General features: G+C 44.1%; 1 protein-coding gene across 1 annotated transcript in view; it reads right to left on the bottom strand.

Moving 5' to 3' along the window:
- Positions 1–23729, bottom strand: part of LOC126252744 (attractin) — a 272729-nt gene that overhangs the window by 165702 nt on the left and 83298 nt on the right. Inside the window, exon 10 of the mRNA XM_049953646.1 lies at positions 16491–16790. Within this exon, the coding sequence (XP_049809603.1) occupies positions 16491–16790 (300 nt within the window). The remainder of the gene's footprint in view (positions 1–16490; positions 16791–23729) is intronic.

Raw genomic sequence — 23729 nt, 5'->3', positions numbered from 1 at the left:
GCTCTATTTTGGAAGTCCAGGTGTCTGACTTTTGGGATCGAGATTTAGCAGAACCGGATGGAGGGTGAGCCATAGAGTGAGCAGGCGAAAGTGTTGAGGTAGAACGGGCGATCTTTGCACTGGCCGATCTGACGACCGTGTCACTAAAGGTGAGATCACAAGTCTGTGTGCCTGCCTCCTTTGTTGGCTGAGGAGAGGCAAGGACAGTGCTGTATTTTCCTGTCTGAGGCACAGTGGGCTTTCGACTGGCGAATAATTTTCGAGCAGCAAAGGTAGGCACAAACCTTACTCCCAGAGGGGGAGAAAGGGAAGGAAACAGCCAGAGGTGAGGGGAGGGTGGGGCGAAGATGGGGGATAGGGAAGGATGCGGAAAAGGAAGGTATGCAGCCCGGAAAGGAAGGAGGGCCACATTAGCTCGGGGTCCCGTGCTCGCTACGCATGTATCCACTAAAGAGTTGTGGACCCCCTGGGGGGAAAGGGAAGGAGTGGTTGGGAAGGGCGTGAGACAGGGTTGTAGCCTATCCCCCATGTAATTCAATCTGCATATTGAGCAAGCAGTAAAGGAAACAAAATAAAAATTCAGAGTGGGAATTAAAATCCGTGGAGAAGAAATAAAAACCTTGTGGTTTGCCGATGACATTGTAATTCTGTCAGAGACAGCAAAGGACCTGGAAGAGCAGTTGAACGGAATGGACAGTGTCTTGAAAGGAGGATATAAGATGGAACATCATCAAAAGCAAGATGAGGATAATGGAATGTAGTCGAATTAAATTCGATGATGCCGAGGGAATTAGATTAGGAAATGAGACACTTAAAGTAGTAAAGGAGTTTTGCTATTTGGAGAGCAAAATAACTGATGATTGTCAAAGTAGAGAGGATATAAAATGTAGACTGTCTATGGCAAGGAAAGCGTTTCTGAAGAAGAGAAATTTGTTAACATCGAGTATAGATTTAAATGTCAGGAAGTCGTTTCTGAAAGTATTTGTATGGAGCGTAGCCATGTACGGAAGTGAAATATGGATGATAAATAGTTTGGACAAGAAGAGAATAGAAGCTTTCAAATGTCGTGCTACAGAGGAATACTGAAGATTAGATGGGTAGATCACATAACTAATGAGGAGGTACTGAATAGAATTGGGGAGAAGACAAATTTGTGGCAAAACTTGACTAGAAGAAGGGATCGGTTGGTAGGTCATGTTCTGAGGCATCAAGGGATCACAAATTTAGTACTGGAGGGCAGCGAGGAGGGTAAAAATCGAGGATGCAGACCAATAAATGAATACACTAAGCAGACTCAGAAGGATGTAGGTTGCAGTAGGTACTGGGAAATGGAGAAGCTTGCACAGGATAGAGTAGCATGGAGAGCTGCGTCAAACCAGTCTGTGGACTGAATACCACAACAACAACAACAACAACAACAACAACAACAACAACAACATCATATACAGACATGGAATAATGGAGAGAAAAATGAGAACTATAAGGTCAAATGAGAAATACTTCATTCCTTTTTTCAGTTTCACTGCTGTACACACACACACACACACACACACACACACACACACTTTTCCAGTTCTTTTGGTGTATAAAATAGGTATAACAGAATGATATGGATGAATAACAACATGTATTAAAGACCTGACTAGACATAGTGTAGCCTCAACCTATAGCCAGTCCAAGTTGCTAAAACACTCATTATTGCATCGTGTCCATCAAACAAGGGCGATTTTGCACAGTAGCGACCAGTAGGCTGCTGCATCCAGCACTATGATGTCTCAAACTATAGATTAACTGCCACGGCTGGTGGCTGTGTGCCCGTGCAGGTGTATTTAACTGTTGTGTTCTCACACTGATCCAGCGGTACCAGTATACCATATCTGCCATATCAGCGAGTACACAGTCATGCAGTGGAAATTGTGCAAACAGAAAAAAATCTTATCGAGGTGGTGAGGAAGTACAATTTCTTTTACTACACAGGTAACATAGATTACATTCTGAAGAAGGTCAAAGCCTGGGAAGCTATAGTGCTGAACTGGATTTAAATGGAACATATATCTGTAAAGATTTTAATTTTCACACTTGCAATATATTAGACAAAAAGTGGGAACGTTAAGTACAATACAGTTCAATACTATGTACTGGAAATTAATTAGTGCATATTACAACTTAAAGTATCTGGAAGATGTACTGAATTGGGATACAACTTATTGCAAATATGTATACACAACGAGACCAAAAAGGAAAACAGTATGTACAAAACTGAAATAGAGAGAAAGGCAATCTTTGTTGAAAGTGGGCTTTATGTAAGACAGTTATTTAAGTGAAAAAAGATTTGCCTATCCCTATGTGGGATTCCCGATGTCGAAACGAATTATTTCTATGCTTGATTCTAACACTAACAGCTGAAGCTATTATTCCACACAACAGTTCCACACTGCAATTTAAAGTAATACCTTAGTCTTAAGCGAAACATCTCTGACATAATTTTGACAATACACCAAAAATTGCAGTATGCTTAGCACTTGCAGTCACCAAAGAGCTTTACCTAATGAGTTTGTTCTAACTAGTAACCCAAGGAAACACATGGTCATAGAAGAGATTCAGTTTTGTTGCACTTGTTGGAAACATTTACAATGTCTGTGCTTGTCCTTATGAAGATGCTGTCCTCAGGAGTCATTCATATCATGCTGTGCAGATATGGAGACCACCTTATGGTGGTCAGTGACCAGGCTGCCCCCGACAGCTGCCTCTGGTAGTTGTAGGCACGCTGTCTGAATGTCTGCACTCTCTACACTTGCCGCAATAGCCAATAGCCCACTGTAGCAAATAGCCCACTGTAAACAGTAGGCGTAGTAACTGGTGGGTTACTACACTCCTCCTTGCTTGTGGGGTAAAGGGGTGGGGAAGGAGAGGGAAGACCAGTCATCACCATGCAGGATGCAGTGACTGAAGAGACATCCATGGCAGTGCCAGAGCAAGAGGGGGGGGGGGGGGGGCACTAGCCAAAGTCATGAAAAGTTCCCTGTCTGTCTGAACTGGCACATACAGGTAAAAGTGAAGGGCACCCCTGCCATCCGTGCACCTGGGGCGACTGGTGGACAGGATCGGTGACAGGGGGATGGGAGCCATCTCAATGATGAAAACATGAAGAGGGGTACCAGTGTGAACTGTGACAATGGTGGGATGGACAGGAGTGGCTCTGGCGACAAAGACCCAGCTTCTGTCCCCACTGATGGTGGCACCTTCTCAGGCACACAAAGACCCAGCTTCTATCCCCACTGATGGTGGCACCTTCTCAGGCACACAAAGACCCAGCTTCTGTCCCCACTGATGGTGGCACCTTCTCAGGCACACAAAGCCCCAACCTCCAGTTAGGCTAACACAACCTGGCTTGCATGAGCCCTGCAGGGGCCTGGAATGATGATGGACAAGGCATCAGGCCCACAGCCCTGGGAGGGAGACCTGCACCCACCCTGGGACACAACTTGTTCTGGTGGCGTGCCATGAGTCACTCTTTAGCGCAAACCATAAAGATGTAGCGACTGTGTCAGTTGTGGATGACAGCCGGAATCCAATGAGGGTACCATCCAAATGGCATTGTCCAGACTGGTGTGCCAGAGGTGAACATTGACAAAACTGGCGGCACTGGGCTGGCAGCAAAAGGTTGAGCAGCAATCACAGTTGGTAGCCATGCAGGAGCTTCAGCAGGACTCTTGGTCCCAATCAGTGTCATTCTGTAAGAGCTTAAAAAAATGTGAGAGCCTCCTTGACTCAAATATCTTCTAATACTTGTGCATCTGAGTCTTGAATGTTCAGGCAAGGCAATCTGCCATGTCGTTAGACTACAGATGGAAGGGAGGCACCATGACATGGCAAATTCAATTATGTGTAGTGACGTCCACGAAAGATTGTGCTGTGAAGGCCATTGTCTGAAACCAGAGTGCAAGGCAAGCCTTCTATAGAGAATATTTTGGCAGAGGGTTGACAATTGTGTCTGCTGTCACAGACCAACAATGAACGACACCACGAAAATGGGAAGAAGCATCAATACCCAATAATCAGAAAGTGTCTAAAGAAGTAACAGCAAAATCAAAGTGGACTCTTACCCAAGGCTGTCTAGGGGCTGGCTATGTTGAAAAAATAGTGCACAGCGTTGCCTGCTGACTCAAAAATTTGCAGCATGTTGCGACTGGGTGTTCCATGTTCCAATCAATGCCCATCCAAAACAAATGGCTGCATGCCCACAGTTTTGTGCAAGAGATCCCCCAGTGACCCTGATGTAATAAGTGGAGAACTTCTTACTGCAGAGCTATTGGAACCAACACACAGTGAGTGAACCCTTCCATTGACCCGAGAGTAATGTGCCATCCAACAAGGAGGGATGATGGTTCATCACATAAAATTTCCGAAGCAGGCCCAATGTCCAGCCTGGCAAACTGTCAGGCCACACATGTTGTATCATGTGTATGACCTGCCAGAGCAATGCATCTGCCCCACAGCAGAGACAACACAGGAACTGGTGATGGTGAAGCTATCCACCATGTGCCTTGCCTCTGTATCCAATGGAAAACAAAGTAGTTCCTTCTGGTTGAAAGAGGGGTCAGACCCGTGGGAAGCTGGGACAGAGCATCCAAATTTTCATGTTGCCAAGTGGGCCAAAATTGAAAATCGTAATTGTACAGGGACAAGAACAGAGACAAGAATGGAGACAGAGACAAGAATGGAGACAGAGACAAGAATGGAGACAGAGACAAGAATGGAGACAGAGACAAGAATGGAGACAGAGACAAGAATGGAGACAGAGACAAGAATGGAGACAGAGACAAGAATGGAGACAGAGACAAGAATGGAGACAGAGACAAGAATGGAGACAGAGACAAGAATGGAGACAGAGACAAGAATGGAGACAGAGACAAGAATGGAGACAGAGACAAGAATGGAGACAGAGACAAGAATGGAGACAGAGACAGTAAGTATGTAGACAAGCTAGCCAAGGAAATGGTGATGGGCCACAACCAACCCCATCCCATACTCACACACATCATTGGTCAGAACCAAATGCTTGTCGGGTCAAAATGTTGAACGATACTGCACAGAGTGAAGACAATCCTTAAGCTGCACAAATCCATTCTTACAAGCTGCAAATCAAACAGAAGGAGCACATTTCCAAAGCAACAGATGCAAGGGATGGGCAATAGTAGCTGCTTTGGGAATAAAAGTGTGACAGCATGTCACTTCGCTAAGGACTGACTGAAGTTCTCATAGATTAGACAGACGGGGCAAAGCCATAATGGTGGCAACATGTCGATCCATAGGGTGCACGCCCTGCCTAGAAACTTCATGACCCAAATAAACTCTGGAGGACTGAGAAAACTGAGACTTAGAAAGACTACAATGTGAGCCCCATGGCCTGTAGAACAGTAAACAAAGAATGGAGATTGCATAGGTGATCCTCCATAGTAGCACCTGTCACAATGGTATCATGTAGATAGTTAATGAAATGAATGTCAACTATTGTAAATGGTTCTAAAATATGTTGAAATATGGCAAAAGCACTAGTGACACCAAAAACTAGCTGATAAGGGGCCGAAATGCATATTAACCACAAGCCAGTTGGTTAAGAACACTGTACTGTTGTGACTGGTTCTTGATTCTGTGAGGTAGTGGTGAAGGGTACACATCGACATATTGCTGCTACGTGACCATTTTTTAAAGGCAAGAGGTCCATCAATTGCGGCATGTTGCCCACTCATGCTGTATGAAACAAGAGGGGCATGAAGGAAATGGCCTTTGTCATTTTTGTTGTGAGCTCGTGTTTGTCTGTGGCAGAACCGTTAGCTTTTTTCTTCTGCAGTGACTGCCTCTTCCCCCAGTGCGCTTGGCTCCATGTGCTGCAGCTGCACGCTGTCAACAACAGCAACATTGCTCAAACCTCCAATTGGTACCCGGTGGCACGAGAGTCTTCCAATGACTGCTCAATTTTTGAAACCTTTTCCAATGTGGTGTTCTCAAACTGAAGGGAATGTTGACACACCTCATCTGGGGCCAAATGAATGATTGCATCTCCGACCAATGGTGTCTGCATAAGATTCCTGAGACAAAGCCGTGACTAAATGACACTTATGACTGCCACCAAAGCTCAATACAATTGATGCGGCTTTCTGCGAAACTGACAGGATTCAACATGAGTAGTGACCACACATGTACCCTTGTGGTCATACAACAATAAAATACACATATCATCAAAAGAAAGCTGTACTGAGGGGCTAACTGGCACAGTAAGTGACACACATGAAAGAGTCCCAGTCTTCTACGGATTATTCCGGAGGGGTGTGGGGAGGGGGATTGCTGCTGCTTTTGCAGAACTGACTTGAGTAAATCTCCCATGGAAGAGCCGAACAGCAGAAAAAACACTGAATCCAAAACACATCAAAATTTGGCCCTCACACATTGCCACTTGTGTTCTGACAAGGAAAGAGATAAAATTTATTGGGGAACAGAGCGAGAACAACAACAATAATAATACAGTGATGGTAGTCACAAAACGTGTCAAAAAATTTCTCAACTGGGGCCCTGGAGGCTCATGACTGTACCCAACAGGTGTACCTGGTGTAACACTGCATGCACACAGTGGGTCTGGTGAAGGACGTTGATGACTGGGCTGCTCCTGGTGGCCACGTCAGGTAGTTGTGTGAATTTCAGTGCACACTATGCTTGCCATAATGGCCTGACTTATATCCACTGTGTGCCGTGGGTATAGCAACTGGTGGGTTACTACAGAATTACGAATAGCTAACACAAAACAGGAATTTGATATTGGAAACAGTTACACAGAGGAGTCACATGGTTCCTTTTCCTTTAAAGGTGTTCAATTATTCGAATGATGTAGTGCTAGTAGTTTACAAAATAGCCCCTTACTGAAAATGTGGCACAGGTTGCTCTGCACTTAACTGCAATACAAAATACTAGAGTGCATGTCTCTGTGGGTGCTAAAGGCTGACTTGGTTCAACATTGACATGGCTCAAGTAATTTCTTATGTAGCTGTGCAAAACATTTCAAATTTCAATGCATACTTGCTTTACTGTATTGCAAACAACAGAAGGTTCTACTTGAAATGAAAATGCAACTGTCCTGGTGTGCCTGTTGTTGTATTCAGCTGTAGGCAGACTACTTATGCTGCCACTACATCATCTTCACCCTGCGGATTTGTCTACCTATTGCCTGCAAGTCTCTCCCCCAAAGACTAATAATAAGTGGGCATCACAGTTATGGACACAATACTGCATACAAACAGTTTGTTGATTCACTGTTTGTTGAAGACTCCACCTGGGGGCACCAGTCACATTTCCGAGCAGCGCACATATCAGGAAACTGAGGACACTGCTCTTGAGGAAACAAGTACTATCTGCACATCACATGGTCACAGACATACTTCCACCTGCTGAATACTTAGGGCCAAGCTCAGTCTCCAGCAGAGTAATCAGTTGCTCATTCAGTCCAGGCCAGGAGCTGGCTACACTCGTAGCTCATTAATCAGACCCCACCAAGATCACCCAGGACGCTCCACTCACTACCGCTCTGCCTACGTACTGCTATATGTTAGTCCACATGGAACAGCCACCACAGACATCACTTTACAAGCCAATCAAGGGAGGCTTCCCTTGGAAGTTGTTGCATGCCAGTGAACTTTGTCTCTGTTATTTTCAAGTGATCACAAATGATCTTTCAATTCTTAATGGAACTAACTTATTCATGAAACTGTGCCATGGATAAAGTGTAACTTATTTCAACGTGGGAACCATAATTCACTATGACATGTTTCAATAAGAAGTAATGGCAATGAGTCCATTTGGTACGTGTATTACTTTACGTTATTAAACTTGTTTTCTTTGTCCTCACCCATCATCAAAACTAAGGTCCCACATTCTGTTCCTTGAAACCTGCTTGTCCCTTGGAGTTACTCCAAAAGGACTAACATTGAAAGTCTCTGTTTCTGGATGCAATCCTACACTACAGCAGGCTCTTTTACAGTTTCAAATACAGCAATCTCTTGCTCTGGAGACTGATCTATCTGTCTCATCAGCCAACTTCCATTCTGCCATACTTCTCTCCTTCTACAAAATCCTGCAGTTACCTGTCCCTCAGATTTTCTTGAATGGTATCATCTGCCAAGCCAACTTCAAACTGCAACAACATACCAGACTTCACCTCATAAAGCTATCCCACCTACTCCTAAGCTACCTGAACAGTGGTGTTTCCCTTCACGTTCCTCTGCAGCTTCCTAAACAGCCACACCATCAACCACCACTCCTCTTCTACAAACCGAGCTTGGCCAACCTCCTTAACATCCGACAGCCTTCACCACTACCTCACAGAATCAAGAACCAGTCACAACAGTACCGTGTTCTTAACCTCTGATCTGAAGCACTCTCTCCTCCTGAATTACCTGTATTATCCAAGAGTATCACTTTCAGCCCTAAACCTGCCTTTGATCATGTTGCTTTGGTGAAAGACCTACTTTCTTTCACACATAATACCAACTGGAAATATCGCTTTGCAACCCAATCCCAAAACAGCAGCAAACCTGACACTCAACCTTGACTTGAACAGTTCAGACTACGATACCAACTTGATCCACCACCACTACCTCAAAACCATCCCTTCAAGCCTTCCAAGAATTCCTCACATCCAACATTGCTTCACAAACCTTCCTCAGGTCCCTACAACATGACTTTAACCTGTCCTCTGCAGAACTCCAGTCTCTACATTCCCTAATACTCCATCATTATCTGCCCAGCAAACAAAGGATCTACCACTGCAGTACTTGACTGAAAGGAGTATGTTAGTAAAGGTCTACGCCAGCTGTCTGACACCTGTACATACAACATCTGCCATCAAGAGCCCATCCCTGTGATTCAAACTGACCTGCAGACCCTCCTTGAAACCTCAGGCCCCTCACAAGGACTAACACTTAAATCCATTGAACTTCTCACTCCACCCAAACCACATACCCCCATCTTTTACTTTCTTCTTAAGCTCCACAAATCATCCTGGCCGTCCTATAGTTGCTGGCTTCAAAGCACCCACCAAACGTATATCTGCCTTAGTTGATCAACACCTGTAACCCATAGTACAAAGACTCCCCTCCTACATCAAAGATATCAACCATTTCCTAGATAATCTGAAATCCGTGCCCATCCCATTCCAACCACACACCTTGCTTGTCACCATTGACACCATCTCCCTATATACCAACATCCCCTACGTACATGATTTGTCTGCTGCTGAAAATTTCCTCAGTCAGTGCCCACCTGATTCCAAACCTATGACATCCTTCCTACTCACCTTAGTCAACTTTATACTTGCCAACAACTACTTCACCTTTGAGGGGCAGACAATAAACAAATCAGGGTACGGCCATCCACATTGAACCTACTAACAAACAACAGTAATTACATTTTGACAGTTGCCATCCTTTCCATGTCAAACATTCCCTCCCATACAGCCTTGGCATCCGAGGCAAATGTATTTGTTCAGATGCTGACTCTTTACAGTAATACATCATCATTCTCACCTCAGTCATCACTGCATGTAATTACCCCACCAGCCTAGTTAGAAAGCAGATTTCCCGGGCCATCACATCCAATACTGGTACTGCTGATCCCTCCAAAAAACAACTCTGGACCACACCATTGGTGACTCATTATTATCCTTATCTGGAATGTCTTAATCAGCTACTTCAACGGGGCCATGACCTCCTAAAATCGTGCCCTGAAATGAGATCCATTCTGTCTGAAATTTTGCCCACCACACCGAGAACAGCTTTCTGTCACCCTCCCAATCTCCGCAATATTCTTGTCAGACTCTATGCTCCTTCTGCACCTATCTCCCTACACTATGGCTCCTAACCCTGTGACCATTGCCACTGCAAGACCTATCTACGCACCCTCCTACCACCACCTACCAGCCAGACTGGCAAAATATATACTATCAAAGGGAGTGCCAACAGCAAAACGGCCCGTCGTATACCAGCTGTTATACAAACACTATTCGGCCTTCTACAATGGCATGATTACCACCAAATTATCAATGAGAAGAATGGGCATAGGCACAGGGTGTATACTGGCAGCTCACAATATCCTGTTGCAGAGCATGCTCTACAACATGAATTCGCGACATTGGTGCCTGTTTCGCCACATGTGCCATCTGGTTTCTTCTCTTGGACACCTGTTTTTCAGAACTGCAGGTGGGAACACGTCCTTGGTTCTCACCACTCACCTGGCCCCAATTTACGTTAATTTCTTCTGTCTCAGCATTTCTTCACTGTAACGACTCTTTGCTTCACTCCATTTTAGTTTGCTACATCTTTCACTGTCTTTCCCATCTATTTCTCACCACCCCCTACCACCTCTGTTATGTACAGTGCACTTACCTTTACCTGCACATTACCTTTAAGCTCTCAGGTTTTCAAATCTCCTCCGATGCAGTCCACAACAGTCAGTCTTTCCTTCTCATCCTGTACAGTAAGTCTCCCCCGACCCATGGTTCTGGGTGACTTTCCTGAAATCTATCCCTTTCCTAGACCTCTCTAGTCCTTTTCCTTCAAACCTCATCCTTCCTCTTCAACCCTTCTGCCTGATGAAGAAGCCACTGGCTCCAAAAGCTTGCCAGTTACCACCATCTTTTATGTGTGTTCTGTCACCTCTTGGTGAGTAGATTTATTATCTACACAATTAAATAATTTAGTAACTTTTTTGTAATTCTGTGACAGTTCAAGTTCCAGGACTAGCAGTGCACTTTCACATAAGGTTTGAGTGTCCTTTTAAATTATTGTGTTGGTGCTACCGGCACAATTATTCTTCAATTACAGGAGCAGGAAATTCAGGAACTGCTGCAGGATGTATCTCAGCTAAACACAAGTTTTGGTTGTGAAAGCTCTGTCTCAGCAAGCAGCTCATGCATCTGAGTTCACTTCTCCTGTGTCTGATGTCCAGAAAGAAGACTGGACCACATACTGTCAACAACTGGAGATGCACTTTCTCGCATACAGCATACAAGGTACAGAGTGCAGTGCTCACTTTATTGCAAATGTGGCTACAGCTCTCTTCATTTGTGTTGTCAGTTTTTCAGAGTCTCATCTGCAGGACATAAACAATAACTTATTAGTGGAATGATTGGGTGAGCATTTTTGTAGTAAGTGTTCTTTTCAGCGACGAGAACGTGTACTGAGTTTATGGTCAGTGACGGGAGGTCTTCCCCACAGTGTCTGAACACACTGTGTTCATGAAAAGTGTATGGACTCAGCATCTACAAATTTTCTTTGTGGCAAGCTGGTCCACCTTAGACTCATTGTCTGCTATGTTGTTGTGCCTTGCAGCACTTGGTCTCTTGTTGACAGAGTTCTATGACAGAAGTCCCTTTGCTCCTGGTTCAACCCTTGTCTGTGTCGTCTTCTGACACCAGTCCTCACAGAATCCCTCCTGTCATCACAATCCCTGTCACAACCAGCCCTCCTGTTGTTGCACATGCTGTCAACTATGTTATCTCACCTTCTCATCACTTCTGTCTCCGTCGGCCCTCTTGTGGCCTACCCTGTTGTGGCTGGCCCAACTGTCAATGCTGGTCCTGTTGCAGCTAGCCCAATAGTAATCAGTTCTGCCGGCGCTGGTCCCTGCCTATGGTCAGCTCTCTACTTCTCCACCCCAAACAGTCAGCTGCCATTCTCATAGTAAACACTGTATGCTTCTTTTCCTGGTATTATTTTCTTATGCCGTTTCGGATTTAGTTCTAGGCCAACATTGTGTCACCAGTCCTGTCGACATAAGCTGCTACGCCACTCACACTTTGTTGCTGTCTACACGCCTGCTAATTCTCCTCCATTCTTTCTTCTCAGTGCTGCTTGGGCCGGCTACACCCTGGACACCACCTGCTTCACAACCTCAGACCCTGGGTTTGTGGCCTTGTGTAGCAGCCACCTCAAGCTCCCCACTCCTTGGGGCCTCCCATGTTGCTGGGCGAAGTTCCATTCCAGTGGACGACCAGCATCTCCACTCTCCATTGTCAGATTCACTGCCTCCCATCATGGAGGACAGGAGGCAGGATGCGCAGCCTTCTTCAAGATGGTTTTACAATCACCTTTGTAAAGGTGAAGGGTTGTTGTGTATATCCACCATAGGCCAACTATGTATGCTGCCAATACGATGCCTTTATCCTGCGGGTCTGCCTGCCCATCGCTGCCTCTCCTCTGGAAACTAATATGACATGGGCATCACACATTATGGACACAATATTGCAAATGAACAGTTTGTTGATACACCATTTATTACAGGTTCCACCCAGGAGCATCAGTCCTGCTTCCAAGCAGTGCATTCTCTACGGAACTGGCAGCGCTGTTATCGAGGAAAAAAGTACTGTCCACACGTCACATTGTGATGCACCTACTTCCACCTGTTGGATATTTAAGGCCAAGTACAGACCCCAGCAGGGCAGTCAGTTTCTCAATCAGTTCCAGGCCAGGAACTGATTATACTCATAGCTCATCAATCGGAACTCGCCGAGACCAGCCAGGAAACTCCACTCTCTACTGCTCCATGTTACTCCAGACAGTGCAGACCCCACAGATTGTGCTCTACAGGCAAGTCAGGATGAGTCTTCCCTCTGAAGTTGTAGCACACCCATGAATTTTGTTTCCATTACTCTCAAGTGATCATAAATGATCTTTGAGTTGTTATTGTAACTACCTTATTTGTGGACTTGTGCTGTGAATAAAGCATTACTTATTTGAAACTGGGAATCACCATTTACTATGGCATGCATCACTAAGATGTAGGATAAAATACCTGTAGTTGTTAAAAGACTAGAAAATAAAAACTAGCAACAATTATTTATTTATAAATTTCACGGGATGAGCATGAATAATAGAATACTGTACAATAAAAACAGAAGTTCACATCCGAGTGGGAATAGTAGATACCATAACAATATCTCATCCTCAAAACATTCTCATGACACATGAAAATACCAGAAAAACCAATTTTAATGGGACTATACTTCAATATGCAGGCAATGGTATTCCCTGAAGCTTTCTCTCTTTGCTTTGATGGCATGCACTCAACATCCTCTTTCCTACGTAACTGCCAATTCATAGTGTTAATATGAGAATAAATTTGTTCTCGTCTGAGTTACTCATTTCTGCACAAAATCTATGACTTTCAATAAAAATATAAAATGAATTCCACTACACAAACAGACAAAGATATTGCATCCAGCGTGTCACTGACAAATCAATCACCACAGCAATCATGCTACACGTATGAATTGCTAATGCAGTTGCAGCCACTTTCACAGTGTACCAATTGGCTCAGCAATGGCAATAGCTGCCGTGGAACATGTTCAAGAATATAGCATGGTCCATACAACTGAACATTTTTGTTAAATGATCTTTTGTCTTTAGATTTACACCTAGTCTTGCAAAAGAATAATTTGAATTGTCTGTTCACAGTCTTATCCTGAATCCAAACTGCAAGTATGATAAAAATTACACGTACAAAGATGTTGAACTACTATTTTCCACTTGGTTTTCTCAAAAACAATGGCTGTAACTGTTTACACTGTAGCTTTCTTCTTTTTATACAGTGGTTTCAGTAATGAGTATTTCATTTATCTGAAAATTGAGTGTACATGAAAGGCATATTGACATATGACAATTTCTCACCAATGATGAGGAACACTGATTAACTTGATATTCCATAATCATATTCACATGAGTCTTTACTACTCAGTTATTAAATAAATGATTCAGTCTCTATCTTTCATTTCCTAATATTGCAAATAATAAAATAATTGACAGAGCACCATCATGAATAGCTCTGGGGTACTTGCTTATGCCAATAAGATTTTTAATCAACTTGACAAATATTGACAGGAAGCGTGTATTAAATCTTTTGCACATATCTTATGAGTGGTTTATTTTCCAACACTGCAGATGTAATATTTTGAGAAACTTCCTTCTGTTCTTATAATTTTTCCACAGCAAACCATAGAGTTAGTTAGAAGTGCATACTCAATCAGCAGTTCTTTCACTTTGCCTTTACTTCTCTCTATATTTTGATCAAACAGGTTTGTCAAGGCTTTTTCTCTGCCATAAACACAACCTTCTTTAGTGACATTTACTTACTAATTTACTTCTCATTACAGCTGAATTAAACATCACGTAAATTACCATGGAAATTTGGCCTTGAATGATCCAGACTCACCTGCTATACCAGCATTTATAGACTTACCAAAGCACTCCTTCCCATACTGTTTAATAGATTCTGATACATGGATAAGCCCATTGTTAGCTTTAGAACTAACCAGCTAAACTGCTTTCTCTTCTTAATGGCCTTACTTGCAATTTTCTTATAACCTTGATAGATTATACAGTAACAAAGTACTCTTGTTAGAATACAACACATTAATAAAGACAACACCACATTGTATAAAAGCGCAAAGCAATGTGCTGGAGAAGAAAACTAGATAGTTTTTGATTTGTGGCATTACACACCAATACGCAAAGTAGCGCAAGTCAGACATGGAAGCTATGGTGAGCAATATTTCAAGAGCTAGACGACAATGAAATTAGCAGTGGGCACACAGATTTCCTCCTGGCACATATATTGTAGAATGCAACATGTGACCCAGGTCATAAAACTGCTGGAGATATGGTCCTCCACCGCTTACTCAATTCAGTCACTAATCTCATTCATCAGATTCATTTCTAATTTGTTTACTGTGGCTTATTTATTCTAATCTGATCACCACTTCTTGTGAGTCAGACTTGCAGAATGAGATTTTCACTCTGCAGCGGAGTGTGCGCGGTAATGAAACTTCCTGCAGAATAAAACTGTGTGCCGGACCGAGACTCCAACTCGGGACCTTTGCCTTTCGTGGGCAAGTGCTCTACCAACTGAGCTACCCAAGCACAACACACGACCACCCTCACAGCTTCAATTTGGCCAGTACCTCGTCTCCTACCTTCCAAACTTCACAGAAGTCTTCTGCGAACGTTCGCACAAGAGCTTCTGGGAAGTTTGGAAGGTAGGAGACGAGGTACTGGCAGAAGTGAAGCTGTGAGGGTGTGTCATGAGTTACGCTTGGGTAGCTCAGTTGGTAGAGCACTTGCCCGCGAAAGGCAAAGGTCCCGGGATGGAGTCTCGGTCTGGCACACAGTTTTAATCTGCCAGGAAGTTTCAGACCTTCGGAGTCCAACTTGCCATTAATTCTGTCGCATCATGAGAATAAAGCATCAATTAATGCCAGAGTACAGACTACTCATGCCTGGGGTCAACACTATGACTTGCTGCCCATCTACGTGCTGTTGATTCTTCTGTAAGTACTTCAGTTCAGGCTGCCACTTGCAGCAAATCAATAGAACTTCAATGGCTAGTTAGCGATTCCCGTTCTCTCTTTGTTAGTTGGCAGAAATTGCACTGTAAATGTATTTTTGTTGCAAATGTTAAGTGCAATAATGAAACTCACTTAGGTTATATTCTTATAAAAATTACATCACAGTAAATAAAACTGGTATTATTATGTTAAAGATACAGTAGACAAACACCATGCAGCTTTTCAAAAATGTTGTGAATGTTACGTAACACTACACAGTATTGGCACAGTGGCTACATGCCTTGCTCTTAACAAGTCTCTAATGCAATTTGATAGAGAGAACCAGCAGAGAAATAGCAGTACACATTTGTTTGCCAAGTCTTCCTTGTATGAACTGTCTCATTTTGTGTTGGCCTCCTTATGGCACAACACCCAGAAATTATTGAACTGGATAAATAAAAAAATCCACTCACCAAGTGGCAGCAGAACACACACATAATGTCTTTCGTCATCCCATATGGTAAGTCTCCTCTGACCAGCAGTTCTGGGTGACCTTCCCGAAATCTACCCCTTTTCCTAGATCTCTCCAGTCCTTTTCCTTCACACTTCTTCCTTCCCCTTCAACCCTTCTGCATGAAGAAGGAGCCACTGCCTCTGAAAACTTGCCAGTTACAACAGTCTTTTGTATGCATTCTGCCACCTCTTGGTGAGTACATTCTTTATCTATCCAATTAAATAATTTTGTCAATAGTTTGTATGGACATTGAGACAGTTATTATAGACAAGATAACTAAAGTATTTTCTTTGCGTTTTTGAACAGGATAAATGTAACAAATGCAACAACTTTTGGTGAATAGGAGGGGGGAGAGGAAGGTAGACAGAAGAGTGGTAGGGAGAGTCGAGGCAGAGTAATTGGTGTACATACATTTAACAAATGAAAATCATGTCAGGGATGCTTAACAATTTCCAGGAGAAAACTCAATAGTTTACACATTACAATATTGACCTTGCTACATGTTTTTGAACTATGGTACCAAAAATGAACTGAATTTTTAATACAATATCCACAGTCCAACTAACCAGCAAATGCAAATACTACATAAAAATAAGAACTGGAACAAACCTCATCATATCAGAGAGCATCTGTCCATCAAAACCACCATACAGATAGAGTGCACCCTCAAACGTGACAGCAGAATGCCCAAATCTTGCAAGATCTGCACGCAGTAGGTGGGGTGCATCCGAGATATCCCAATGGTTACACAGAACATCATAAACAAGCAGGTCAGCAGAATAACAACGAGCACCATGACTATGAGCTGTATCGTTGTGAGTATTTCCACCGAACACCAACATAAGGCCAGAAGAAACGAAAGTTGCAGTGTGCAGGAACCGAGCTGATGGAGCATCTGCCAGTCGTAACCTGTGCAACAACAGAAAAAGTTGTTACATACTGAACCACAAACCTGGATGATTAACTTCACACAGATAAATTATTAAATATAGTAAAGGATAAATGTTTCCATTAAAATTAATAATTATACTGCTTTCTATTTAACACTCTATTATCTGTCATACAACATTCTCTGCAGGTAGTGATGAAAAACTGATTTAAATGCAAACTTTCCAGCTGGAAAGGTTAAAATTACTAAAGCTCTCCATGCCAGTATGCTATGGTGTTCTGGGAACTCTTACATAGCCCCATGTTTCGTCCCTGAAGGAGAGGGGCTGTATCGTGGCTTCGATGTTGTTAAGCTTGCCAGTAACTTCATCTGGAAGGAAGGAGGTGTCAAGCTGAACAGCATTTGGCTCCAGTTCTTAAAGAAATTTATGTCATCCACATGGGATGAGTAGTACAGTGACAACCACTACTGGGAAAACCACCCCCACATTGAAAACTCATATGTTGTCACACATGCATACCACAGTACTTACAAAGTAGTTTAATATCCATCAGATGCGAGCCGCCGTGAGCTATGGAATGACATGAAAACCACAAACACCCTGAAGATAATGTCTGCAAACAGAGACAAAGAGTTGGGTAACCTAACAGATTGCAGAAGACCACAGCATAATAGCCTGTAGAATATTAGTAATTTTAACATTTGCTTTTTCACAGGTATCAGGTAATTTTATGTACCTTATATTTCAAGGTTCCAAATCAAACTGCTGTGGATAGAGCTGGGGTGGCAACTCATTTAAATACAGCAATTGAATATTACATTAGTTGTGTTCCATGGGTCACGCGGAGAGTGGTGTCTGGGATGCAAACGGAAGTGTAATACAAAGAAATGAATAACTTTAAGAAAAACTACTGTATTACAGTACAAATTCTATTTATAAAAGAAACAAATTTAAAATTTAAGAGTTTATGTGAAGATAATCTACAGCAGAATACAAAGAACTGCCAACAGAACGTTTTTCAGTCAGTCATATCTGCTCTTCCGTAACCGATACTACATTATACCCACCCATATGTAGTATTACTACATCAGTGGTCAACTGATGTTCAGAGCACACATTAGTCTAAAATATTTTCAGACTGCAGTTCATTTAAACAAATTATATATTTTACTGCTTAACACTTCCCTTACAAACCACGTAACCTGCCTGGGTAGGGTGCCTCGCATCCCTCAGTGATACTTGTGGCCATACTGTAAGTAAAACCACATCACATAGTTAACTGTAAAGAGGACAGAGTAATGTTTTGGTTGGCTGGTTTGGAGTGAAAGGGACCAAACTGCAAGGTCATCAGTGCCTTCACCCATTAATAAGTGGTAACCAGGAGCAGTTGTCAAAGGAAGGAAGTGACAAATCCAGGAAAATCTCAAGTGTAACTAACATAGACACACACGACATAAAAGCCCAGAAAAGAGAGAGTACGGACAAGTTGTTCAAAGATCAGCCAAGACAAGGCACTAAAACTAAGAAATGGAAAACAATGAAGAGAATAAAAAGTGGAAAGGATGAAGGCCAGGCTGGGCCACTGAACAAAGGCCAACAAGGGACCTCGGGTGGGAGGTGGTGGTGGGGGGGGGGGGGGGGGGGGGCAGAGAGGGGTTCCCCACCTACCCCTCAGGTGGTCAATGAGGCCAAACAGCCATACCTTACAGGGATGAATAGAAATCACCTATACGGGCAAAATGTAGCACCAGATCAGCTGCTTTGGCACTGTCTGCTAGGAGCATGTCAGGAAGATTTAGGGGCCACCTCAAAGTAACTGAATTAGGGCAGTCTGTGAGTAAGTGGACCATAGTCAGACAGGCTCCACATCGGCAGTGAGGGGGATCCTCATGTAGGAGAATGTGGCCATGGTTCAGCCAATTGTGGCCAATGCAGAATTGAAGAGGATGGTGGATTCCCTGCGTAAAGCACACATGGAAGACTGCCACATGTTCATGGTCTCCTTAATTGTCCTCGTTGTCTTTGGGGAGATATGGACAGACCATTAGACTTCCAGCAATCTGTGGCATATAAATGACCAAAAGTCTGGTTCTGGGACCCCCATTTCCAGAATCAACATCCTCGTCGCCAGCTTGGCCAACTGGTCAGCTCATTCATTTCCTGAAATCCCAACATGACCAGGAGTCCAAACGAAAACAACAGGCCATCCAGCTTGACGGATGTCACAGACACAATCCTGAATAGTCATAACCAGTGGACGAAGAGATTAGCACTGGTCTGTAACCTGAAGGCTGCTAAGGAAGTCACTATTGATTAGGATACCCTTGTCAGCACAAGAACAACCATAGCTAAGGGTTAGCTTAACGGCCATTAATTCAGCAGTGAACACACCGCAGCTGTTTGGCAGAGAGTGGAAGACAGTGCATGTGCGTATGCAAAGACAGTTTGTCCATTGACTGTTGAGCCATCTCTGAATACCACTTCCGAACCTGGATATGTCTCAAGGACAGCCAAGAACAGGCGGTGAAAAATTGTAGGGTCTATGGAATCTTTTGGACCAAAGGCGACATCGAGACAAATCTGAGGTTGGGGCACAAGCCACGGGGGCAATGTGATGTCTCCCTGACCTGAGGTGACTGTGGAGGAAGTTGCAGTTCCGAACAGAGATACTGAGGCATTCAGCAATTGTAAACCCAGTTCTAGGTTGCCATTGTAGGAGGTGGGGCTCCTTGCAAGGGAAAGGTACATGGTCGGTGGGATGCTCAGGGAAGCTATGAATGAGTATAGCATAATTCAACAGCTGTTGTTGTCTCCTGATAGGTAATGGAGGTACTCCAGCCTCGACTAGTAGGCTGTTCACAGGGCTAGTTTGGAAGACTCCTGTCACAAGTGAGACCCCACAGTGAAGAATGGGATCCTGTATCCGCAATTCTCAGGATGATATTGAACAATATGAAAGACTCCCATAATCAAGGGAGAACAGAATCAGGGCTTCATGGAGCTGCAAAAGGGTACTTGCACACCACCTAGTGTTACAGAGGCAGTGATGTGTGTTGAGGTGTTGCCAACACTTTCGTTTAAGTTGGCGAAGTTGGGGAAGCCACAGCAGCCACGAATCAAAGACCAGTCCCAAAAAGTGGTGTGCTCAACTATAAGAAGCTCAGTGTGTGGGTGGGCAGTAGGATGGTGACAGAAGTTCAGGACATGAGTCTTGAGGGCTGAAAAATAAAAGCCATGGGTAAGAGCCCATGACTGTGCCTTTAATATGACAACCTGTAAGTGATACTTAGCAACACCTATACCAGATGGGCAATAACAGAAGCAAAGATTGTCGGCATATAAGGAGGGTGATACCAAAGGCACCACAGCCGCTGCTAGATGATTGATAGCAACAAGAAAGAGGGTGTAGCTCAATACAGAGTCCTATGGGACCCCATTCTCTTGGATATGGGAGCAAGCGAGCAAAGCACTCATTTGAACCTGGAACATACAGTGCAACTGGAGGTTCTTGACAAAAATCGAAAGTGAACCCTGGAGACAACACTTATGTAATGTAGTAAGGATGTGGTGAGGCTATATCGAGTCATAAGTTTTCTGTAGCTTGAAAAAGACAGCACTGAGGGCTGACAACACACACAGGCCACTCGGATGGTGGAATCGAGGTGAACCAAATTATCGGCAGTCGAGCAGCCTTTGCAAAACCTGCCCTGAGATGCAGCCAAAAAGCCCTGAGACTCAAGGAGCCAACACAGCTGCTTGCTCACCATGCTTTCGAACAACTTACAGCAAACATCGGTAAGGCTGGTTGGATGATAACTGTCCTTCTCCAGGGGATTGTTACCTGGTTTTAGTACCAGAACTATCTTGCTTTCTTGCCACTGAGATGGAAACTCTCCCTTGTTCCCGATCCAACTAAAGAGGGCAAGGATGTGATGCTGACAATCCACTGAGAGGTTTCAGCATTTTGTTGTGGATGCAGTCTGGCCCTGGGGCCGTATCAGGGCATTGGGCTAAAGCACTGAAGAGTTCCCATGCACTGAATGGCAAAGGTGGGCTGGTAGTCCTCAGATACACCAGACGCAGATGTGTCGGCATAATGTTCAGCAACAGTGCCTGAATCAGTATAAATGACACCATCTAAGGAAATACTTGGTACACATGCAGGGGATTGGAAGTTGTAGAGGTGTCTGATCTTTTCCCATACCTGTGATGGAGAGGCATATGATCCAATGGTGGAAACACAGGCACAGAGCTGTTTAAAGGCAATGAGGGGTTCATCTGAAGTGTGCCGCTTATAGGATTGGAGAGCCTGCCGATGAATTCTAATGGCCGCAGCAATCTCTGGGGTCCATCAGGGTGCCGTCTTCTGCCGGTGAGATCCCAAGGAAGAGGTGGTGGCTTCGTTGGCTCCCAAACGAATGGCTGCCATTGTGTGTGAAACAGCCGCATCAATACTACCATGCAGTGGGGAGACGACAGCACAGGTGAACCCATCCCAGTTAGCATTATGGAGAATCAATTTTGGCGGGTGTCCAGGGGAGCACACTGAGGGAGGGATAGGGAGATCGGGAAGTGGTCACTACCATACAGGTCATTGTGGACCCTACAGTGGGTAGATGCTAGAAGACCAGGACTGCAAAAGGAGAGATCAATGGTTGAATAAGTTCTGAGTGCCACACTGAAATGTGTGGTTGGCACCAGAGTTCAAGAAGCAAAGATCGAGCCGTGCCAGTACAGATTCAATGTCTTTACCATGGACAGTGATCATTGTACCACCCCACAAAAGATTATGGACATTGAAGTCATCCAAGACTAGAAAAAGTGGGGGGAGCTGAGAGAGTAATACACAGTACTTCCTTGGACACAACATCATTGGGAGGGAGATAAACATTACAGATGGTAAAATCCTGATGTGCCCTTACCCGAACAGCTACATCCTCCAAAGGTGTAGCAAGAGGCATAAGGTCACTGTGTACAGAGCCCTGCATATACGTACAAATAACCTCTCATAGTCGGTACAATTCTTGAAGTAACTGTGGTAACCATGAAGGGCTGGGGTCCAAGTTGGTGGAACTAAGTTACCTGGATGGCAACCCAGAATGCAGATAAGTACTTAAAAGCTGCCGCAGCTCAGCCATCTGGTGTAAAAGTCCATAACAGTTCTACTGGGGGAGAAGACTGTCCGAGTACTGTGGAGGCATGAAGTGACTGGGGGGGGAGGGGGGGAGGGGTGTTATAACTCAGGGCAGGGTCATATACTGTCACCGGTTGAAATGTCAGGGGATCCACTGACACAGGTTCTGCGGCATATTTGCTTGGGAGATCTGATGCCTCAGGGGCCACCAGGATATCCACCTTGGGCACAGAAGGAATACATGCAGAGTCCAGAGACATGAGGGCCACCAGAGTTTCCTTTGCCTTAGAGTTCTTCTTTGTGTACTCCTCCCCCTTAGAAGACAAGGACTAAGAAGGTTTCCCTTAAATACTTTCAGGGACATAGGAACAACGAGAAGTCTGATGGGCAGCAGCCAGTGGTTCCTTCTGCCATCAGCTGGCATCTGGCTGTGGACCAGCAGGATTCATGGAAGGAAGAGTCCCAAGGGACCTCTTCCTAGCTAGAGAAACCAGAGGATGAGGTGTCTCCGGCTGGAGGATAGGGCTGGCATACCCGGTAGTTGGTAGGTGGGGAGCCAATGCTCCCAAAATGGGTGCAGTTTAAGCACCAGAGGAGCCTCCATCAGCCTGGGGGAAGGGTGAAGGCAGAGGCAGAAAAAGGGGTGGGGGGCAGGGGGCAGGTATCTGCAGGCAGCCACAGAGTGCCCACTGTAAGAGGTGCAACAGAGGAAGGCACCATTGACAGAGATGGCAATGACATTGCAGCTTAGCATAAGATTGTGTCATCTGTTTGGGATTATGATGCTCGTACTTTTTAATGATCTCTTGATATGTGAGCTTGTCCATGGTGGGTGGTATGTAAGGTTTATGGTAGACCTTAATCTGAACTTTATCTGGTAGTAAGTCACCCTCAAAAATTTTAAATAAAGCTTTAAACCCTTGTTGTAAGCAACTGATGAAATGGACACCATGTTGTTCCTTATTAGTGAGGTCCGTGAGGAAATTAGACTGCTGATTATGTTTAGGTTCCTGTGAGGGATAATTGTTACAGGGTTGTCGCCAAGTTTGTTGCAGCTTAAAATTGCCCATGACTGAGTCAGGGATGCTGTTTTAATCAGTACGGATACATTATGCATACTGTGAATTTTAAAATTTTCCCGGCGAATTGACTGTTCAAACAAATTTCGGGCTTGCAGCCGGTCGTCGTTCAATACTTCGCACGATATTTCAACTGGGCACCTGCCAGTCATCTTCAGGTGAGCCGTCGCAGACTGACGATAAAGTTCTCCGCTCCGCAATATATAGCGTACTGTAACTATTCTGCGCATGCGTCGAAAACTTGATAGTTGAACCAACACTGCCCGCCGGCGGGCAGTGTTGGTTCAACTATCAAGTTTTCGACGCATGCGCAGAATAGTTACAGTACGCTATATATTGCGGAGCGGAGAACTTTATCGTCAGTCTGCGACGGCTCACCTGAAGATGACTGGCAGGTGCCCAGTTGAAATATCGTGCGAAGTATTGAACGACGACCGGCTGCAAGCCCGAAATTTGTTTGAACATTATGCATACTGTTTATCAAGGTGATGTCATCATACTTCCAATTTATTTCCTCTGAAAAAAATAATGGTTGGGTATTTGTAAAGGATTCACTTTCAGTCTTGGTACATACCAGTAACTTTGGCACTTATTTTCATTGTTTGATACATTGGTTTTCACCTTTATTCATATCTAATGAGGGAAACATATGTGGTTGTATCCTTCTGCATTAAAAGTAAGTAAGTCAATCACTCTGGTGAGAAGCTGGGGCCATACGGTTGCCAATGTGGTCCAACTTAATTCT

Source organism: Schistocerca nitens, chromosome 4, assembly GCF_023898315.1.
Source record: "Schistocerca nitens isolate TAMUIC-IGC-003100 chromosome 4, iqSchNite1.1, whole genome shotgun sequence".
Taxonomy (NCBI): Eukaryota; Metazoa; Arthropoda; class Insecta; order Orthoptera; family Acrididae; genus Schistocerca; species Schistocerca nitens.
Note: the sequence above shows the minus strand (reverse complement) of the source record. Positions and strands in the feature narration are given on the sequence as shown.